This window comes from Schistocerca gregaria, chromosome 3, assembly GCF_023897955.1.
Source record: "Schistocerca gregaria isolate iqSchGreg1 chromosome 3, iqSchGreg1.2, whole genome shotgun sequence".
Lineage (NCBI taxonomy): Eukaryota > Metazoa > Arthropoda > Insecta > Orthoptera > Acrididae > Schistocerca > Schistocerca gregaria.
In genome coordinates this window covers 736,870,761-736,888,524 of record NC_064922.1, presented here as the reverse complement: position 1 = coordinate 736,888,524, position 17,764 = coordinate 736,870,761, and the positions used below count along the sequence as shown (strand labels likewise).

Below are 17,764 nucleotides of genomic sequence, written 5' to 3'. Positions count from 1 at the left end.
AACGTATCTCTGCCTACGTAGATCAACACCTTCAACCCATTACATGCAGTCTCCGATCCTTCATCAAAGACACCAACCACTTTCTCGAACGCCTGGAATCCTTACCCAATCTGTTACCCCCGAAAACCACCTTTGTAACCATTGATGCCACTTCCTCGTACACTAATATTCCGCACATTCAGAGCCTCGCTGTGATGGAGCACTTCCTTTCACGCCAATCACCTGCCACCCTACCTAAAACCTTTTTCCTCATTACTTCAGCCAGCTTCATCCTGACCCACAGCTACTTCCCTTTCTAAGGCCAGACATACCAACAATTAAAGGGAACAGCCATGGGTACCAAGATGGCCCCCCTCGTACGCCAACCTATTCATGGGTTGCTTAGAGGAAGCCTTCTTGGTTACCCAGGCCTGTCAACCCAAAGTTTGGTACAGATTTATTGATGACATCTTCATGATCTGGACTCACAGTGAAGAATAACTCCAGAATTTCCTCTCCAACCTCAACTTCTTTGGTTCCATCAGATTCACCTGGTCCTACTCCAAATCCCATGCCATTTTCCTTGACGTTGACCTCCATCTGTCCAATGGCCAGCTTCACACGTCCGTCCACATCAAACCCACCAACAAGCAACAGTACCTCAATTATGACAGCTGCCACCCATTCCTCATGAAACGGTCCTTCCCTACAGCCTGGGTCTTCGTGGCAAACGAATCTGCTCCAGTCCAGAATCCCTGAACCATTACACCAACAACCTGAAAACAGCTTTCGCATCCCGCAACTACCCTCCCGACCTGGTACAGAAGCAAATAATCAGAGCCACCTCCTCATCCCGTCAAACCCAGAACCTCCCACAGAAGAACCCCAAAAGTGCCCGAATTGTGACATGATACTTTCCAGGCTGGATCAGACTCTGAATGTGGCTCTCCAGCAGGGATACGACTTCCTCAAATCTGCCCTGAAATGAGATTCATCCTTCATGAAATCCTCCCCACTCCACCAAGAGTGTCTTTCCGCCGTCCACCTAACCTTCGTAACCTCTTAGTTCATCTCTATGAAATCCCCAAAACACTTTCCCTACCCTCTGGCTCCTACCCTTGTAACCGCCCCAGGTGTAAAACCTGCCCCATGCACCCTCCCTCCACCACCTACTCCAGTCCTGCAACCCGGAAGGTGTACACGATCAAAGACAGAGCCTTGTGTGAAAGCACCCACGTGATTTACCAACTGACCTGCCTACACTGTGAAGCTTTCTATGTGGGAATGACCAGGAACAAACTGTTCATTTGCATGAAAGGACAGAGGCAGACAGTGTTTGTTGGCAATGACGATCACCCTGTGGCTAAACATGACTTGGTGCACGGCCAGCACATCTTGGCACAGTGTTACACCGTCCGGGTTATCTGGATACTTCCCACTAACACCAACCTGTCAGAACTCCGGAGATGGGAACTTGCCCTTCAGTATCATTATCCGCCAGGCCTCAACCTCCGCTAATTTGAAGTTGCCACCGCTCATACCTCACCTTTCTTTCATCATCATCTTTGCCTCTGTACTTCCGCTTCGACTGACATCTCTGCCCAAACTCTTTGCCTTTAAATATGTCTACTTGTGTCTGTATATGTATGGATGGATATGTGTATGTGTGTGTGCGCGAGTATATACCTATCCTTTTTTCCCCCTAAGGTAAGTCTTTCCGCTCCCGGGATTGGAATGACTCCTTACCCTCTCCCTTAAAACCCACATCCTTTCGTCTTTCACTCTCCTTCCCTCTTTCCTGAAGAAGCAACCGTTGGTTGCGAAAGCTAGAAATTTTGTGTGTGTGTGTTTATGTGTTTTTTTTATTGTGCCTGTCTACCGGCGCTTTCCCGCATGGTAAGTCTTGGAATGTTTGTTTTTAATATATTTTTCCCATGTGCAAGTTTCTTTCTAAAATATATATATATATCCCCCTAAGGTAAGTCTTTCCGCTCCCGGGATTGGAATGAAAGCTTGAAATGTGTGTGTGTGTGTGTGTGTGTGTGTGTGTGTGTGTTGTCGTCTCTATCAACGTACCAACGCTTTCATTTGGTAAGTTACTGAATCTTTGTTTTTAGATATATTTTTCCCCACGTGGAATGTTTCCCTCGAAAGCCTTTGGGAAGGAGTGATCTAGCAACAGTTTAATTACGAGTTTACTTGGAACAACTGGATATCCTTAATAAATCTCATGAAGAAGAATATTAGAGCAAGAATGGACTGGTTTCACAAGGGAAACCGAACTCTTTGTCAGGGACTGACAGGAAGAAAAAGCCCTGGAAGCAGACCTAATGATGGGGAATGATGTACAAACATAATTGTCCAAGTTGAGGATAGTAAAAACTCTTTGGGCACCAAGGAAGGGGTTGAACCAAAGGGCTATGCTGTGTAGAGAAGATCAAAAGATGCAGTGGAGAAATGGAAACACACCAAGTGTGCCACACAAGAGCTACCGTTTGTACAGAATTTTTATATTTTTGTAAGCTCAGTACTGGTTCTAGTTTTAAGTCATAGGGAAAGGTCTTTATATTATGAAGCCTAATTATCGCTAGTTTTTAAAAATTGGAATGGCACCACTATTAAAAGAACGTCCTCATTTGCAACTGTAAGAATTCAATTGTCGTTCGTACAGAGCATCTCCTGACTGTTAAAACCATAGTCTTTTTATGCCGTGCTATTTCAGTGTTATGTAAGCTGGTAAGATGATACAACATATATATATTTGATGCATTTTTTGCATACACATTGCAATTTTTTCAGTCTACACATAGGACACATCTTTGATAATAATCCATTACCAAATGACATTTATAGCTTTTCCCTTTTTTCTTTTTTGTGCAAATTACATTATATGTTGACATACTTACAGGCCTAGCCCTTAGTTACTATAGCTAAGCTGAATTCTTAATTAGGTACACCATTGCATATTACTCTTGTCATGCTGCTGTGTGGATGACACATCTGAAGCATAATATGATCACTGGTGTCGTGTAAGTAATTAAGAAATGTGTTTATGTTTTTCTGTAATTCCTTATTTTTATATATTCTTTTTTTAATCTGCAGTGGCACCAACTGATGTCACTGTCAACACCAATCAGCTAGTACAACATTTCTGTCAACTGCCGAGATGCTGCTACCCAAGTGGTGCTTGTCACAAGAGGTGTCCTTTACAAATCCTGCATGTATGATGGCTCACGGTAAATCTGAATCAGTTGTAATATGATCAGTAAAGTGCATCCTGATTGGCATACTGGTTTGGTATATGGTGTTTACTTTGGGTACTCAGTTTGTTACTGGTCTGGTTGCTATTGATGGAACACTGATACTGTGAGGTCTGGACCTTGACTGAAATGCTTACTTAAATGGTTTGCATTGCTCCAGAAGTGTTCTGAAAGAAATATCATTTTGGGGAAATAAACTGGGGTAAATCCCTGATAGTTGTGTGTGCACCCTTTTGGATGCAGTAACACAAGCTTACGTGTAAATATGCAATATGGCTTCTGTTTAAGCTCTTGTTCCAGAGGCTCGCAAAAAAAGGACTAAAATACAATCTGCACCAACTTTTCCTTTATGAAACCATCCTTATATATTTGTGGTTTCAACTCTTGTTCAATGAATTTGAACAAACAACAAATAATGGTGTAGTGGTCAACAACATACAGCCACCCGCAAACAGAAAATACTTACAAGTGTTTCTGGTTAAGACCATTTATTACAGTCGAATGAAGGCTTTCATGACCGGATGACATTGGTACTGGTAAACCTTTCAGGGTACAAGGCCATGGGCCATAAAACTCTTGTGTTCCTGGGACAATGCGTCCCGATTTCACGTGGGACCCAATCCAGCTTTTAACAAACATGAAATTATGCATTTCTGCCTTGATTTGGGTATTCCAGCCCTCCCTTTATCATCAAATGACTTTGTGGCAACCATCTGCAGGGATCATAAATTACACTGACTCACTCACTTTATGCAACACAGATCGCCACACACACTTCCCGAGGTATATTTCTGCCTGCACTGATCACTGCGAAACCACCTGCACCTAAACCAAGAGGTTCTGTTGCTGGACTCTGAGAATGACCACTGTCATTTCCTGAGCCTGCCTCTCTTCCGTTGTGGGTGCTGCATCTCTTGCATGTTGCCCACATCTCCCAGATGAAAAGATACAGCATATTCTGCCTTGCATGTCTATCAAGCTGCACCTCCCCATAATTTCTCTATTTGGACTGATGCTGCAGAATCATGAGAATTTATCCATCTAGATTTTGCTGGTCCATTTTTGAGCTGAATGTGGTTGGTTGCAACTGATTCTTTTCCTCAGTCCCCTTTCATGATCTGCATGTCCCAGGTCACTTCTGTCAATACTACTGTGGCATTAGAGGGGAAAAAACACTGTGCTTGAAGGCAACCATTTCAATTTTGTTTCAGATAACAAGATGGCTTTCCACCTCTAATGACTGAACTATTTCGTGTCTTTAACAGATCTGAACACCCGCATATCGCACCCTTTCACCTGTTCTCCAACAATTGTGGGAAACACTTCATCTGCACATTCAAGATTCAACTCTGCATGAAAATGATGTCCAACACAGCATCTGCTGTCCTCTGTAGTTTTCAACAACTCAGAGGGCTACCCTGATTGAATACCACAACCTAGCAGAGTGGCTTCTTGACTCCTCTCGCTGCACCCTCTTGGGCATGATGCCTCCACCACTGGCCAAAATCACTGGTGAGGTATCTCCCTTCTCGGTGGACACCCCATTGTGGGCCTGCAGGTTCAGACAACACCAACATAGATCTGTTGGACGACCTCTGACCACCATAGACCCATGATGTAAACCATGTTGACCACTTACACCTCTCCGAGATGTTATACAAATCAACTTTGTCTCTCCCATCTTGGTCAGTAACCACATTCTTCCCCATCCGGCAGTAGATCCTCCTGATCCCATAGTGGTTCGTGCAACTTCCATTGAGCCTCATTCTGCCCCAGCCTTCCACAGTGACACCTGTGGACATCATTTTGTGATCCTGTCTCAGCCAGGCCACTCAACACCTGCTTCCCCCTGCCCCCTCTTCTAAGCAGCCACTAACATGGGGGAGGGGATATAGTGGTACCACCTGACATCACTATGGACACTGATTATTTGGTGTAAAATTTCTTCATCCACTTTGGAGTCATTACCAAGTCACCAGAAGTGTCCTCTACAAATCCTACATATAAGATGGCCCACTCTTGATCTGTGTCAGTTATAATGCGATCAGTGAGGTGCATGCTGAATTGCATATTAGTTTGGTTTATGGTGTTTACAATGGGGACTATCTGTCATTGGCAGAAATCTAATACTGTGTGAAATGGACTTTGATTGAAATGTTTACTCAAAACAGCTTGCACTGACTCGTGGAGTGTTCTGTAACAGGTTTCATTTTGCCAAATAAATCGGGGTGAGCCACAGAAGCTTTGTGTGTGACTCGCCTTCACCAAATACTTGGAGCTGCTCTTAACTTTTGTTACTGTTGTTACAATATAGCTTCATAACGCCACATGGGACAAAATCAGCTAATTGCTAACAATGATGCAAAGTGCTAAAAGAACAGTACACAGGAAAATGTCTTATTTTAAGAAATGTCAAGACGGCATACTTCACTTGGTATTTATAACTGTGACACTTTCTCTGTGCATAATCACTAATGTAAGTCTGTTATTTTAATTTTGAGAATGTTTTGCAGAGACATATGTTTACAAAATTTTCTAACCTCCCTGAGTTACAGTGCAACATAAATGTTGACAATCTCTATAATGAGAAACAAAATTTCAAGTAGCCCAGCTCTGTAGCTGCTTGGTCAGCACATCTCGCTGTTGTGCTGATGACCCAGGTTCTATTCCCAGTACTGACAGTGATTTTTCATCGGTGGGAGGACTTGAATGGAGTCCACTCAGCCTCATGATTCCAGGAGATACTTGAATGAGAAACAACATGCACAAAATCGGGAGAGCCAACAATGACTGAGATATAGTGTGCTGAGCCCATGCCCATCCACAACGAATCAGAATGATTTTATTTAATTTTTAGAAAGTAGTAGATTGTTAACACTACGACAGTTTTCACAAACAATGCACTCCAGGGGTCTTCTAAGGTATCCTCATCAAAAAAGTCCTTTAAAGTTTTGTTACACAATGACAATGTTTTAATTGTGATATGAACAGCAGGGACGTCACCCGTCACCGTCACCACCACATCCATATCCACCAATGGACAAAGGCTTCCTTCAGACTTTTCCACCTGTTAATTACATAAGTAAAATAATGAAGCAAATTTGCACTTACTTTTGTTTGTTGGATTCATGTGTGAGGTCCCAGCCCCACACAACAAAGTGATTACTCAGGCACTGCAGAACTGATTCATATCCTAGAAGCTGTGTGCAGAACACATTTGTCAAGACACTTGCATCGTGATGGAGATAAATAGCCAACAGCCTCCGCTGAAAAGAGAATAATAGTTTTTTTTAGTTTGAAACTGTACATTTAGCATTAAATATGAACTATAATTATGAATGAAGTTTCAAAAGATTAAAACTGTGTTGAGATAGATCTATAATTATTACTTGTGTCTTCTGCAGGCAATTCTCCTGAAGTACCTCCGACTCTTTCAAACTCCACACAACACTTTCACCTTAATGAATGACAACTAATGGGAGATGATGTGATGGAAATGGCCTTTCATGTATGGTAAGTACATTACCCCAATAATTAGTTTCACTGTTCTGTTTTAATTAAATATGTCCATCTGCAGTGCTTTTCCATCAGACTTTTCCCTTAACATGTCCTTTTATGATTTAACCAGTGTACAAGTACACAGAAGATGACAAACAAATATTTTTACGATTACGAACTTAACATCAACATGCTGTAACTTGGCACTTCAGAATTCTGTGACTGACTTGTTACTGGTCAGTAATAACTATTCTTAGTACACAATATTATTCATGGTAACACAGTATATTAGTATTTTGTAAATAATTTAAGAGTGAATGTAACAACTAAAAGGCAGGTGTGTGTGTGTGTGTGTGTGTGTGTGTGTGTGTGTGTGTGTGTGAGAGAGAGAGAGAGAGAGAGAGAGAGAGAGAGAGAGAGAGAGAAGGTTTTACATTTACTCCTAAATTATTTAATTCTGCCAGAACTTTCTGTAGTATATTTATAGTACTATTTTGCATTTTTTAGGAAACTAGTTCAGTTTCAATAATACAAAATAATTTAAGTGATCATTAACTCTACTTAAATATAAACATTTAAATATCGTGATGAGACAGACAACTGTTTTCAACAATAAACTGACCAGACAATTTTTTTTCCCCATTCAAACAAAAACAACTGAATGAAACTAGTCTCTGTGGCCACGTCAGCTATACGAATGTTATCACTCACTCACCAGATATAAGTGGTTTCACTCAATACGAGACAACCAACTGAAAGAAGTCTCTGTCTACTGTGGCCATTATACATGTTTTCACACACTTTCCTGGTTTGAGTGGTTTCATTCAATGTGAGACACACGACTGACAGAATTATCTGTTAGTGACACCAGTTATATGAATGTTTTCACTCAGTGTCTGGGTTTGAGTGATTTCACTCCCATACTTTTTCACCCTTTTCCATTGGGGAGTGGGGGTTGAGGGGGGGGGGGGGGGGGGAGGGAGAGACGATCATTAGGGCAGGTGCACTGCGCCCACTGCTGTAACCTCCTCCTGCTGTTGCTGCTGCCAGTACCAGGGATGCACTGCGAAGAGGTAGCGCAGTGGCCAGCATGAGAGCAGTACTGTCAGGACCTGCGTTAGTGGCTACTGGTCACGTCCTCCTCCTGCTGTCTTCTGCCCTGACATGGAGCCTGCAGGAGTCTTGGACACTAGATTTTTTGTAATACATAGACATCATCACATCTTTTCAACAAAACAGAATGGAAACAGTCACAAAACTCTGTCATGTATTCTTTCTCCTTCACATACCCCTACGAGAATTTTTACGCTTTCTCAACTTTTTACTCCCAACGAAGCTTTATTTTTACATGGCGTTAACTGCACCTGGAACAATTTAATGCACAGCAGTGTGTATATAGTTTTAAATAGTAAAAAGAATAATTTGTGTTTCAGTACGTAATTAAATTAGTATTCATATTGAATATTTTAACTTTGGCGTACCCATTGCGGTGCCTTCAAATAAACCTAGAGTGGGACTACCGCTTGGGTGTACATGTACCCCAGATTGTATTTTTCATCACTGCTTTACTTCACATAATGAAAGCACTACAGACTAGTCTCACTCAGAACAGTAACTGGATAATTCAGTCTACTAAACCACTAAACAGTGGATTCAGTTGAACAAACAACTGAATACATGCTTCAACCAAAAGAAAAACCACAGACTGGTTTCACCTGAAATAACTCATTCAATACGCAAAACACCACCGGATTGTGTCTACTGTTTTCATTCCACCTGACACAAAGCTACAACCAACTAATTCATTTGTTTCCATTCGCTTATTCCCATAGACAGTTTCACTCAAAAGAATGGATAGTTCAATTAATACGTAAAGCTACATCTGAATGAGCCGATTGTTTTCATTCGATTGCTCCCGACACTATTGATGTAGGCATGTGTGTATTGTACGCTGCGTAACCTGTAAGTAGCCTACAGGCAAGGCAGGATCACTTACATCCACTCTCTGTAATCGATACACACTACCAAGTTCCAGTGTATGTATATAAAAAACACACATTCTTTATGCCAAAACAGGTTAATTATCGAAACAGATAGTAGTATGCCTGGAATTCTATGCAAATGTTACAATAACAATAGTTTTAAAATGTTATTCTCTACGACAATTTGTAGGGCAGTCCTTTATGTAACTGAAGTGCTATCTCTAGTACTAATTTGAGTTTTTGAAAATCTTGGAAAGACTATATCCATGAAAAACATTGAATATGCCAGAAACTTTCTGTGTTGGTGCAGAAAACTTATCAGTGTACAGCATACACTACAAAAGTCTGCCATACAACACAAAGAAATTGTATAACAATTATTGGTGTTGAGAATTGGGTCTGAAGATCCACCAATGCCTAACAGGCGTTTCACAACAACAACAACAACAACAACAACCACTATTGAAACTGGTGTAAACATGATTAAAATTTTACTACCCAGTGACAGTGCAGATATTGAGACAAAGTGTTGGGCATATAATTTATGAGCAACTCTCAATGTATAAGAGGACAGAATATGCAGAGTCCAAATCTCTGAACAATGACAAGCATTCTTTTGCTGCAGCTTGTAAAATCTAGTGGTGAGATTCGCAACAAACCTTGTAACTTGGTTCCACATGGAAACAATTGGAGAAAAAATGGTTTGTGGGCTCTCCAAAGACAGAAAAAAATGTTCCAAGGGTACACACCATGTTCATACACTTTTGGGACCAGCGGTCTTATGATACTATGAAAGAAAGCCATTATAACAAGAAAAAAGAAAAATAACTATTTTCTTAAATATCAGTAATCAAAAAACAAACAAAACCAGTGCTGCAGTATGGAGTAAAATGCTCACATCTTTTGCCGGTTTCATACAAGCTTCTTTAATGGCATCTTCCAAAGATCCTGGGAAAAAGTCCGGATGTGACGAACCATAACGACTCGTAAACTGGTCACAAAAGTGAATGCAGGCAGCAGTTTCATCCTCTACGTTATCTGGAACTGAAGAAAAAAGAACAATCTGGCTGTGAAAGTAATGAAACAGGTAAAGATTACAAATACTTAGTAAATATTGGTGACATACTTAAGGGCTGCATTCTTTTAGTTTCAACATCAACGAAGATATCGTCTTCAACAGCAAATGTCTCTGATGCATCTTCAAACTCTTCTGCTGAGCTATTGTCACTCTCCACCAGATCAACAACAATCTGAAAATATCATCATAGCAAGCTGATATACTTAAATAAAGATTATATAGGAAAAAAACTTACATTACACAAAATTAAAGATGTACCAACATCTTAATAAGAACCACATTATGTGATGACATAGTCATATGATGATATTTTTCTGTGTTTTGTGGGTACACTATTTTGAAATCTTACCATGACTTGACTGGATATCTATTGTGTCATAGATAACTGTATTATCTGCAAAAAGCCTATGTGCTCATTAATATACAACAACAAGGATCCCAAAACACTGTTTTGGGGCACATCCAATGTTTCTTCTACTTCTGTCAATGACTCCATTCCTACCAAAAAACCATCAGTTCAGTTGAAATTTTATTTAATATCAATGCAACAGTATATCTGTTAATAATCAGTGTGGTAGCAAATCAAATGCTTTTCGGAAGTCAAATACTGTAGCAACCTGACTGCTTCAATCCATTGCTTTGAAGATGTTAGGCGAGAAAAACGCAATTAGGTTTACCATGACTGACGTTTTTCGAATAAATGCTGCTTGGCATGGAGATCATTCTGTTTGAGAGACCTCACTATGTTTTAGCTAATAATACATTCTACAATTCCACAACAGATGGATGTCAATGCGATTAGACAATAGTTTTGAGGATCATTTATGCTACTCTTTTTGTAGACAGGTGTCAGATACAATACACTTGTGCCAACGCTTTTTCCAATCCTCGAAGCACTTCTCATAAGCACTTTTTGGTACAGCCTTGAGTACTTCCAGTGATACAGTTTTTATTTCCTCAGTCATTGAAAATCTTCATCCTTTTATAGGTCTCTTCAGTTTTGGAAACAGGAAAATGTAGCAGAAGGCCAAATCCAGTGAACATGGTGGCGAAGGCATGATTGCCGTGTTGTTTTTGGGCAAAAAAAATCTCTCACAAGCAACGATGAATGAGCAGCTGCACTGTCGTGATGCAAATGCCATGAATTGTTTTTCCACAATTCCAGATGCTTTTTGCATATTGCTTTTCACAAATGACACATTAGGAAAGGTAATGAGGCAAAAATTCATGATGCTCTATGCCATTGTAATTGGGGAAAAAGAAAACAGTGAGCAAAACTTTGACATTTGATCAAACCTGGCACTTTTTTTTTTGTCTTGGCTCTCCAGGATGCTTCCACTGGGATGATTGGGCTTTGGTTTCGATGTCGTCTCCCTCCCATCACAAACTGTTCTACTATGTATCTATCTATCCAGTACATTGTGCGCTATTTTTCTAAACTATTGCCACAGTTCTTTAACATGCTTCTACCCACATGTAAATATTTTGAGTTCCCTTTGAAGATACAACATGATCGCTTCTTTATCTACCTTGCTGAACTTTAAATTTCCCTAATTGTTTTCTCTGTCTTTTATACTTTAGTAATCATTGTTGCTACACTGATATCAGTTTCAGCACCGAAAGTAGGCAACTTATGACTTATTCTATAAGTAATGCTCTATTTTCCACACTTAACTCCACTGCCTCTCTGCTAGTTAAACGAGCTACCCCTTCAGCATTCTCCTGTAGCACCACTCTGCAAACACTTCTATTATCTACTTGTTTCTTGTTGACATTTTGCTTCATTTAAGAAAAGTTTCTCTCATTATCTAATTTAACTGCCTAACCAAGACAATATCCATTCCATAGAAGCGATCTTTTGCCAACTCCTTTGGCACCACAATAGAGTTACAAAATAATTGAAAAAAGTTTTTACTTCTTTAGTCTGAAGTTTAATTCTATTTCCAAATTTATTTTTTTGTTTTCTTTACAGTATGCACAATGTACATATAGTATAACACCAGGGATTGGCTGCAAACATGTCTCACTCCCTTCTTAACTACTGCTTCCCTTCCACACTCTTTTACTCTTATAGCTGCAGCCTGTTTCTGTACAAGTAGTAGATTACACTCACTCTCAGTATTATATCCCTGCTACCTCTAGAATTCCAAAGAGAGTATTCCAATTGGCATTGTCGGAAGCTTTCTGTAAATACAAGAATGCCATAAATGTATGTTAGCTTCTTCAGTCTAAGTAAACTCTTTTGCATTAAAGGAGACCACTCACAGAAATGCAGAAGCATTGAGTTGTTGATAGTCACACAAAAAAGAAAGAAAAGTTGCTAGCTTTCAGAGTAATCCTTAAATGTATTAAAAACAAAGATTCCAAGACTTACCAAGCGGGAAAGCGCCTGTAGACAGGACAATAAAAAACACACACACACAAGCACACACCAAAATTTCGAGCTTTCGTAACTGGCGGTTGCTTCGTCAGGAAAGAGGGAAGGGGAAGCAAAGATGAAAGGATGAGGGTTTTAAGGGAGAGGGTAAGAAGTCATTCCAATCCCGGGAGCGGAAAGACTTACCTTAGGGGGGAAAAGGGATAGGTATATGCTCGCGTGCGCACGCACGCACACGCGCGTGCGTCCGCACGCACGCACGCACGTACATACATACATACATATCCATCCATACATATACAGACACAAGCAGACATATTTAAATGTGTGTGTGTGTGTGTGTGTGTGTGTGTGTGTGTGTGTGTGTGTGTGTGTGTGTGTGTGTGCGCGCGCGCGCGCCCACACGCGTGTGCGCGAGTATATACCTATCCTTTTTTCCCCCCTAAGGTAAGTCTTTCCGCTTCCGGGATTGGAATGACTCCTTACCCTCTCCCTTAAAACCCAGATCCTTTCATCTTTCCTTCTCCTTCCCTCTTTCCTGACGAAGCAACTGCCAGTTGCGAAAGCTTGAAATTTTGTGTGTGTGTTTGTGTTTTTTTTTTTATTGTGCCTGTCTACCGGCACTTTCCCGCTTGGTAAAGTCTTGGAATCTTTGTTTTTAATATATTTTTCCCATGTGGAAGTTTCTTTCTATTTTATTTACATCATTAATTTGAACCCAACAATTACGTTTGTTATTGTCTCTGTTGCATTTCGAAATCTTTTCTATCATCTTACTTTCTCTTTTTGTTTGTACAAGTAGTTTCACTTTGTATTCATCTTCCCCTTTTCTGTAATCTACCATACATTTTGTCCTGCCTAATTATACTCAATAATACGTAATTTACTTCCAAACCATAACCTAAAAACTTTTAACACTTTCAAAATTACCGCTGCTATAAAAGCTACTGTTCCAAGTTTACAAACATTTCATGTAAACTTGTGAATACTATTTCACAGCTTCAGTTCATTTCACCCATTAAACAACCATCTCAGCTATTTCCAACAACTTTCGTTTTATTTCCATTCCCGTTTTTCCCACATAACCAATCATTTTTTAGCAGCTTCCCACAGGTTTAAACGTTATTATTTCTTCGTCAGACAACTGTTAGCCTCATTTTCATAATCTGCCAGTACATAACCAGTCCTTTGAATACATTTACACACAGTTTTTTCGAAATTTTCCTGAATTTCCCCACACTTTAACGTGTTTTGGAGACAACACAACTACCTAACCTTTGCACCCATTGTTGTTCACCAACCTAAGTTCAGCACAGTATCAACATAGCTCATCTCAAACCAACACTTTTTCGACTTTTTTCACACCTTTGTCTCTCCCTATATATTCACTTGAACTTCATGTTACCCTTTCCACCTTCTAATATCATGTCAACCTCACAACATCCCTACAACGACCCCATTAAATTTTATTTACATTCCCTCCGCAAACATGCCTTCACCCTAGCCAGATTACGCTCCCATATTTTATTTACTCCCGCTTGTCTGACATTTGGCATTACCCCCAAAGGCCTCACACTTAAAGTTCCCATCTCTAGCTGCAATCCTTCTTTCCATCAGTCCTTATACCAGTTCCAAACTGCACAATCCATAGCACTCACCCGCCTAATCCTTCACCTATACATCGACTCAGCCAATGAACACATCCGTCAACTCCTATCCCAAATCAAAGTCCTCGATCTTTCAATCTATACAACTATACAATCTCCATGTTTCCCACCTCCGGAAAGGCAACTCACTCACCCTCCACAACCTTTCCAACAAACCTCAACCTCCTCTCATTGCACACAGACCCAGTCACTTCCATCTACTCAACCTACCACTTCCAGCTCCACTCCCCCCAACACCTCAAAATTCTAGTCAACACAATCTGGAACCACAACAACCCAATTCAGTAGTTAACCTTTCCTCCAAATCTCTCTCCCAAACCGAAACCTCTGTCCTATCCAAAGGCCTCACCTTCAGCCCCACTCCCAGATTCAACCAAACTGGCTTTAAATATGTCTGCTTCTGTCTGTATATGTATGGATGGATGTGTGTGTGTGTGTGTCGTGCTAGTATATACCTATCTTTTTTTCCCCCTAAGGTAAGTCTTTCCGCTCCCAGGATTGGAATGACTCCTTACCCTCTCCCTTAAAACCCACATCCTTTCATCTTTCCTTCTCCTTCCCTCTTTCCTGACGAAGCAACCGCCAGTTGCGAAAGCTCGAAATTTTGTGTGTGTGTTTGTGTGTTTTTTTATTGTACCTGTCTACCAGCGCTTTCCCGCTTGGTAAGTCTTGGAATCTTTGTTTTTAATATATTTTTCCCATGTGGAAGTATCTTTCTATTTTATATATAGGGAAACATTCCACGTGGGAAAAATATATCTAAAAACAAACTAAAGTGTTGGTATGTTGATAGAGACACTAACAAACACAAACACACACACAAAATATAAGCTTTCGCAATCCACGGTTGCTTCATCAGGAAAGAGGGAAGGAGAGGAAGACAGAAAGGATGTGGGTTTTAAGGGAGAGGGTAAGGAGTCATTCCAATCTCGGGAGCGGAAAGTCTTACCTTAGGGGGAAAAAGGGAAAAGTATGCGCGCGCGCGCACGCACTCATATTCATCCGTACATATACAGACACATGAAGACATGCCTTTACACATATACAGGGTGTTACGAAAAGGTACGGCCAAACTTTCAGCAAACATTCCTCACACACAAATAAGGAAAATATGTTTTGTGGACATGTGTCCGGAAACGCTTACTTTCCATGTTAGAGCTCATTTTATTACTTCCCTTCAAATCACATTAATCACGGAATGGAAACACACAGCAACAGAACGTACCAGCGTGACTTCAAACACTTTCTTACAGGAAATGTTCAAACTGTCCTCCGTTAGCGAGGATACATGCATCCATCCACCCTCCGTCGCACGGAATCCCTGACGCGCTGATGCAGCCCTGGAGACTGACGTATTGTATCACAGCCGTCCACAATATGAGCAAGAAGAGTCTCTACATTTGGTACCGGGGTTGCATAGACAAGAGCTTTCAAATGCCCCCATAAACGAAAGTCAAGGGGGTTGAGGTCTGGAGAGCGTGGAGGCCATGGAATTGGTCCGCCTCTACCAATCCATAGATCACCGAATCTGTTGTTGAGAAGCGTACGAACACTTCGACTGAAATGTGCAGGAGCTCCATCATGCATGAACCACATGTTGTGTTGTATTTGTAAAGGCACATGTTCTAGCAGCACAGGTAGAGTATCCCATATGAAATCATGATAACGTGGTCCATTGAGCTTAGGTGGAAGAAACTAAAATGAGCTCCAACATGGAAATTAAGCATTCCCGGGCACAGGTCTACATAACATCTCTTCTTTATTTGTGTGTAAGGAATGTTTCCTGAAAGTTTGGCCGTACCTTTTTGTAACACCCTGTGTGTGTGTGTGTGTGTGTGTGTGTGTGTGTGTGTGTGTGTGAGTGTGTGTGTGTGTGTGTGTTACTCTATCTCATAAAAGGATAACTTTTAAAGTCATCACATTTTCTTCTTTTACATTTACCTAACAACTCAATGCTTCTTCTTTCTGGTGAGTGGTCTCCTTTAATCCAAAAATATTTATATTCCACAAGAACTTTCCTACAATGTATTTCTCCAAAGTGAGTCATAGGGTCAGTATAGCCTTGCATGTGCCTACATTTGTCTAGAACCGAAACCACTTTATGGGCTCAAAATATTTTGGTCCTAATTCATGTCCAGGTACTAACCAAAGGGAGGAGTGCACGAAAACACCTTATAACGAAGTTAGAGGACCTTGAGGCACATTCAAGTGGTAATTCCACCCGAGGGCAGGTAGCAGAGGGTTCGATGACCCTTGTATGCAGAATGAATTTGTTAAGTTGGATGATTACAAAACTGACAAATGGTGACTACAAAAGTGAGCAAGAGTTGGTGCCACCACAACTGAAGAGGGAACATGCCTGCTCAAAACAAGCACATGAACTGAAAAATGTCGAATAAGAAATGATGAATAAAAATTGATAGGGATTCAGATGGAAGATGCTGAAGGCCAGTCTTACATTGTGATAATGGAAAGGATCCAACAATTTCAAAGCTTAAGGTACTGCTGAGCCATTAACTAGCCAACCTCAGTCCACTTGGGATAAAACCAGGGCATAGTAAATATGGTGGAGAATAGAGTCATCTGCACACCAAGAGGTATGGGCAAGGAAGCAGAGAGAGTTAAACTTTTGCACTCAGCTAGTCATTAATTGTTGAATATGTGGCTGCTTTTTATCAAGCAAGAGGCCCAAAATTCAGTACTGTGCAAAAATGTCCACACATTGGGTACCCAAGTAGTTCTGCATCAGAATGGACCACAGTGCAACAACAGAAATGATTCGTGTTTTCACATAAGAGAACTGGAAGCCATGAGTGGTGGTCAATTGAATGGCGCCTTGGAGCTACAGACCAGGAGGTAACCACTGCAACAAGGTATTCACTGGCCTGACAAGAAGACAAGTAGCCCACTGATGGCAATGAGAAGGGGTGTAAAATTTATCACAGAGTCCTGCAGGAAGCCGTTCTCTTAGACCCACGGGAAGCTGAGTGATGTATCAACTCCAACCCAAAACACCTGGTACAATAAGAACTGATGAATAAAAACTTGGTAGGGAGCCTAGAAAGCCCCAGTCATGAAGGCTGAATATAGTTGAATGGCAACAACCAATGTTGTATGCCTCGTGTAAGGGGGGGGGGGGGGGGGGGGGGAAGGAGGAGGAGGAGGAGGGGGAGGAGGAGGAGGAGAAAACTGCAATGAAGTGCTGACCAAAAGAACCTACCCACACAAATTGTCTCACCTGGAAACCACACATAATCATCAGGCTACCATCCTTTCAAGAAAACATTGGTGAGGCTAATCTGACGGTAGCTTTCGATGGACACAAGGCTTTTGCTTGGATTAAGGATTATGACAATGATACCAGTTACCCCTGTGAAGGGAAAACATCTTCTAGCCAAATACAATTGAAAATTCCGAGATCACAGATCAACCGATTACAAATCGAATCAAGGCCTGGAGTCATATTGTGTGATGAGTCAACAGCCTGAAGCAGTTCCCAGTCAGTGAGAGGATCATTACATAATTCGTCAATGCAGGGGGTGGGTAGATAGGACGAGACTACAATTTGTCATTTATACATTCAAAAGGTAGCTGGGTAAGAAGAGAACATCAACACTGTCACAAAGTGGGTTTTAAGACATTTAGGAAGAACCAGCACATCAGTACAAATACCAGCCTGAAGGAGGTGACCTGTAACAGTTGAACTTTTGCGGACCAGAAGACTAAGGAGCTTAGCTCACACATGGGAAGAAAGGGCACAAATTCCCAAGGAGGAGACCCAATACTTCCAGCTTTCATTCTTATTGTGTTTAATTAGGTAGTGAGTCTCAGTGCAAAACCACTTAAAAGCAGGGTGGGATGATCCATGAAGAGTGTCATTTGAGACACTGTAGGGTGCTTTGAGGATCATGAATAACTGTTGC

At 41.0% G+C, this 17,764-nt stretch overlaps 1 protein-coding gene across 2 annotated transcripts in view; it reads right to left on the bottom strand.

The window, feature by feature from the left end:
- LOC126353787 (FAS-associated factor 1) overlaps positions 1-17,764 on the bottom strand; it is a 134,952-nt gene that overhangs the window by 82,011 nt on the left and 35,177 nt on the right. For both annotated transcript variants that reach the window (XM_050002877.1, XM_050002876.1), the window contains exons 6-8: positions 9,846-9,969; positions 9,618-9,763; positions 6,351-6,505 (exon numbers count right to left, since the gene is read on the bottom strand). In XM_050002877.1, coding sequence (XP_049858834.1) covers positions 6,351-6,505; positions 9,618-9,763; positions 9,846-9,969 — 425 coding nt within the window. The remainder of the gene's footprint in view (positions 1-6,350; positions 6,506-9,617; positions 9,764-9,845; positions 9,970-17,764) is intronic.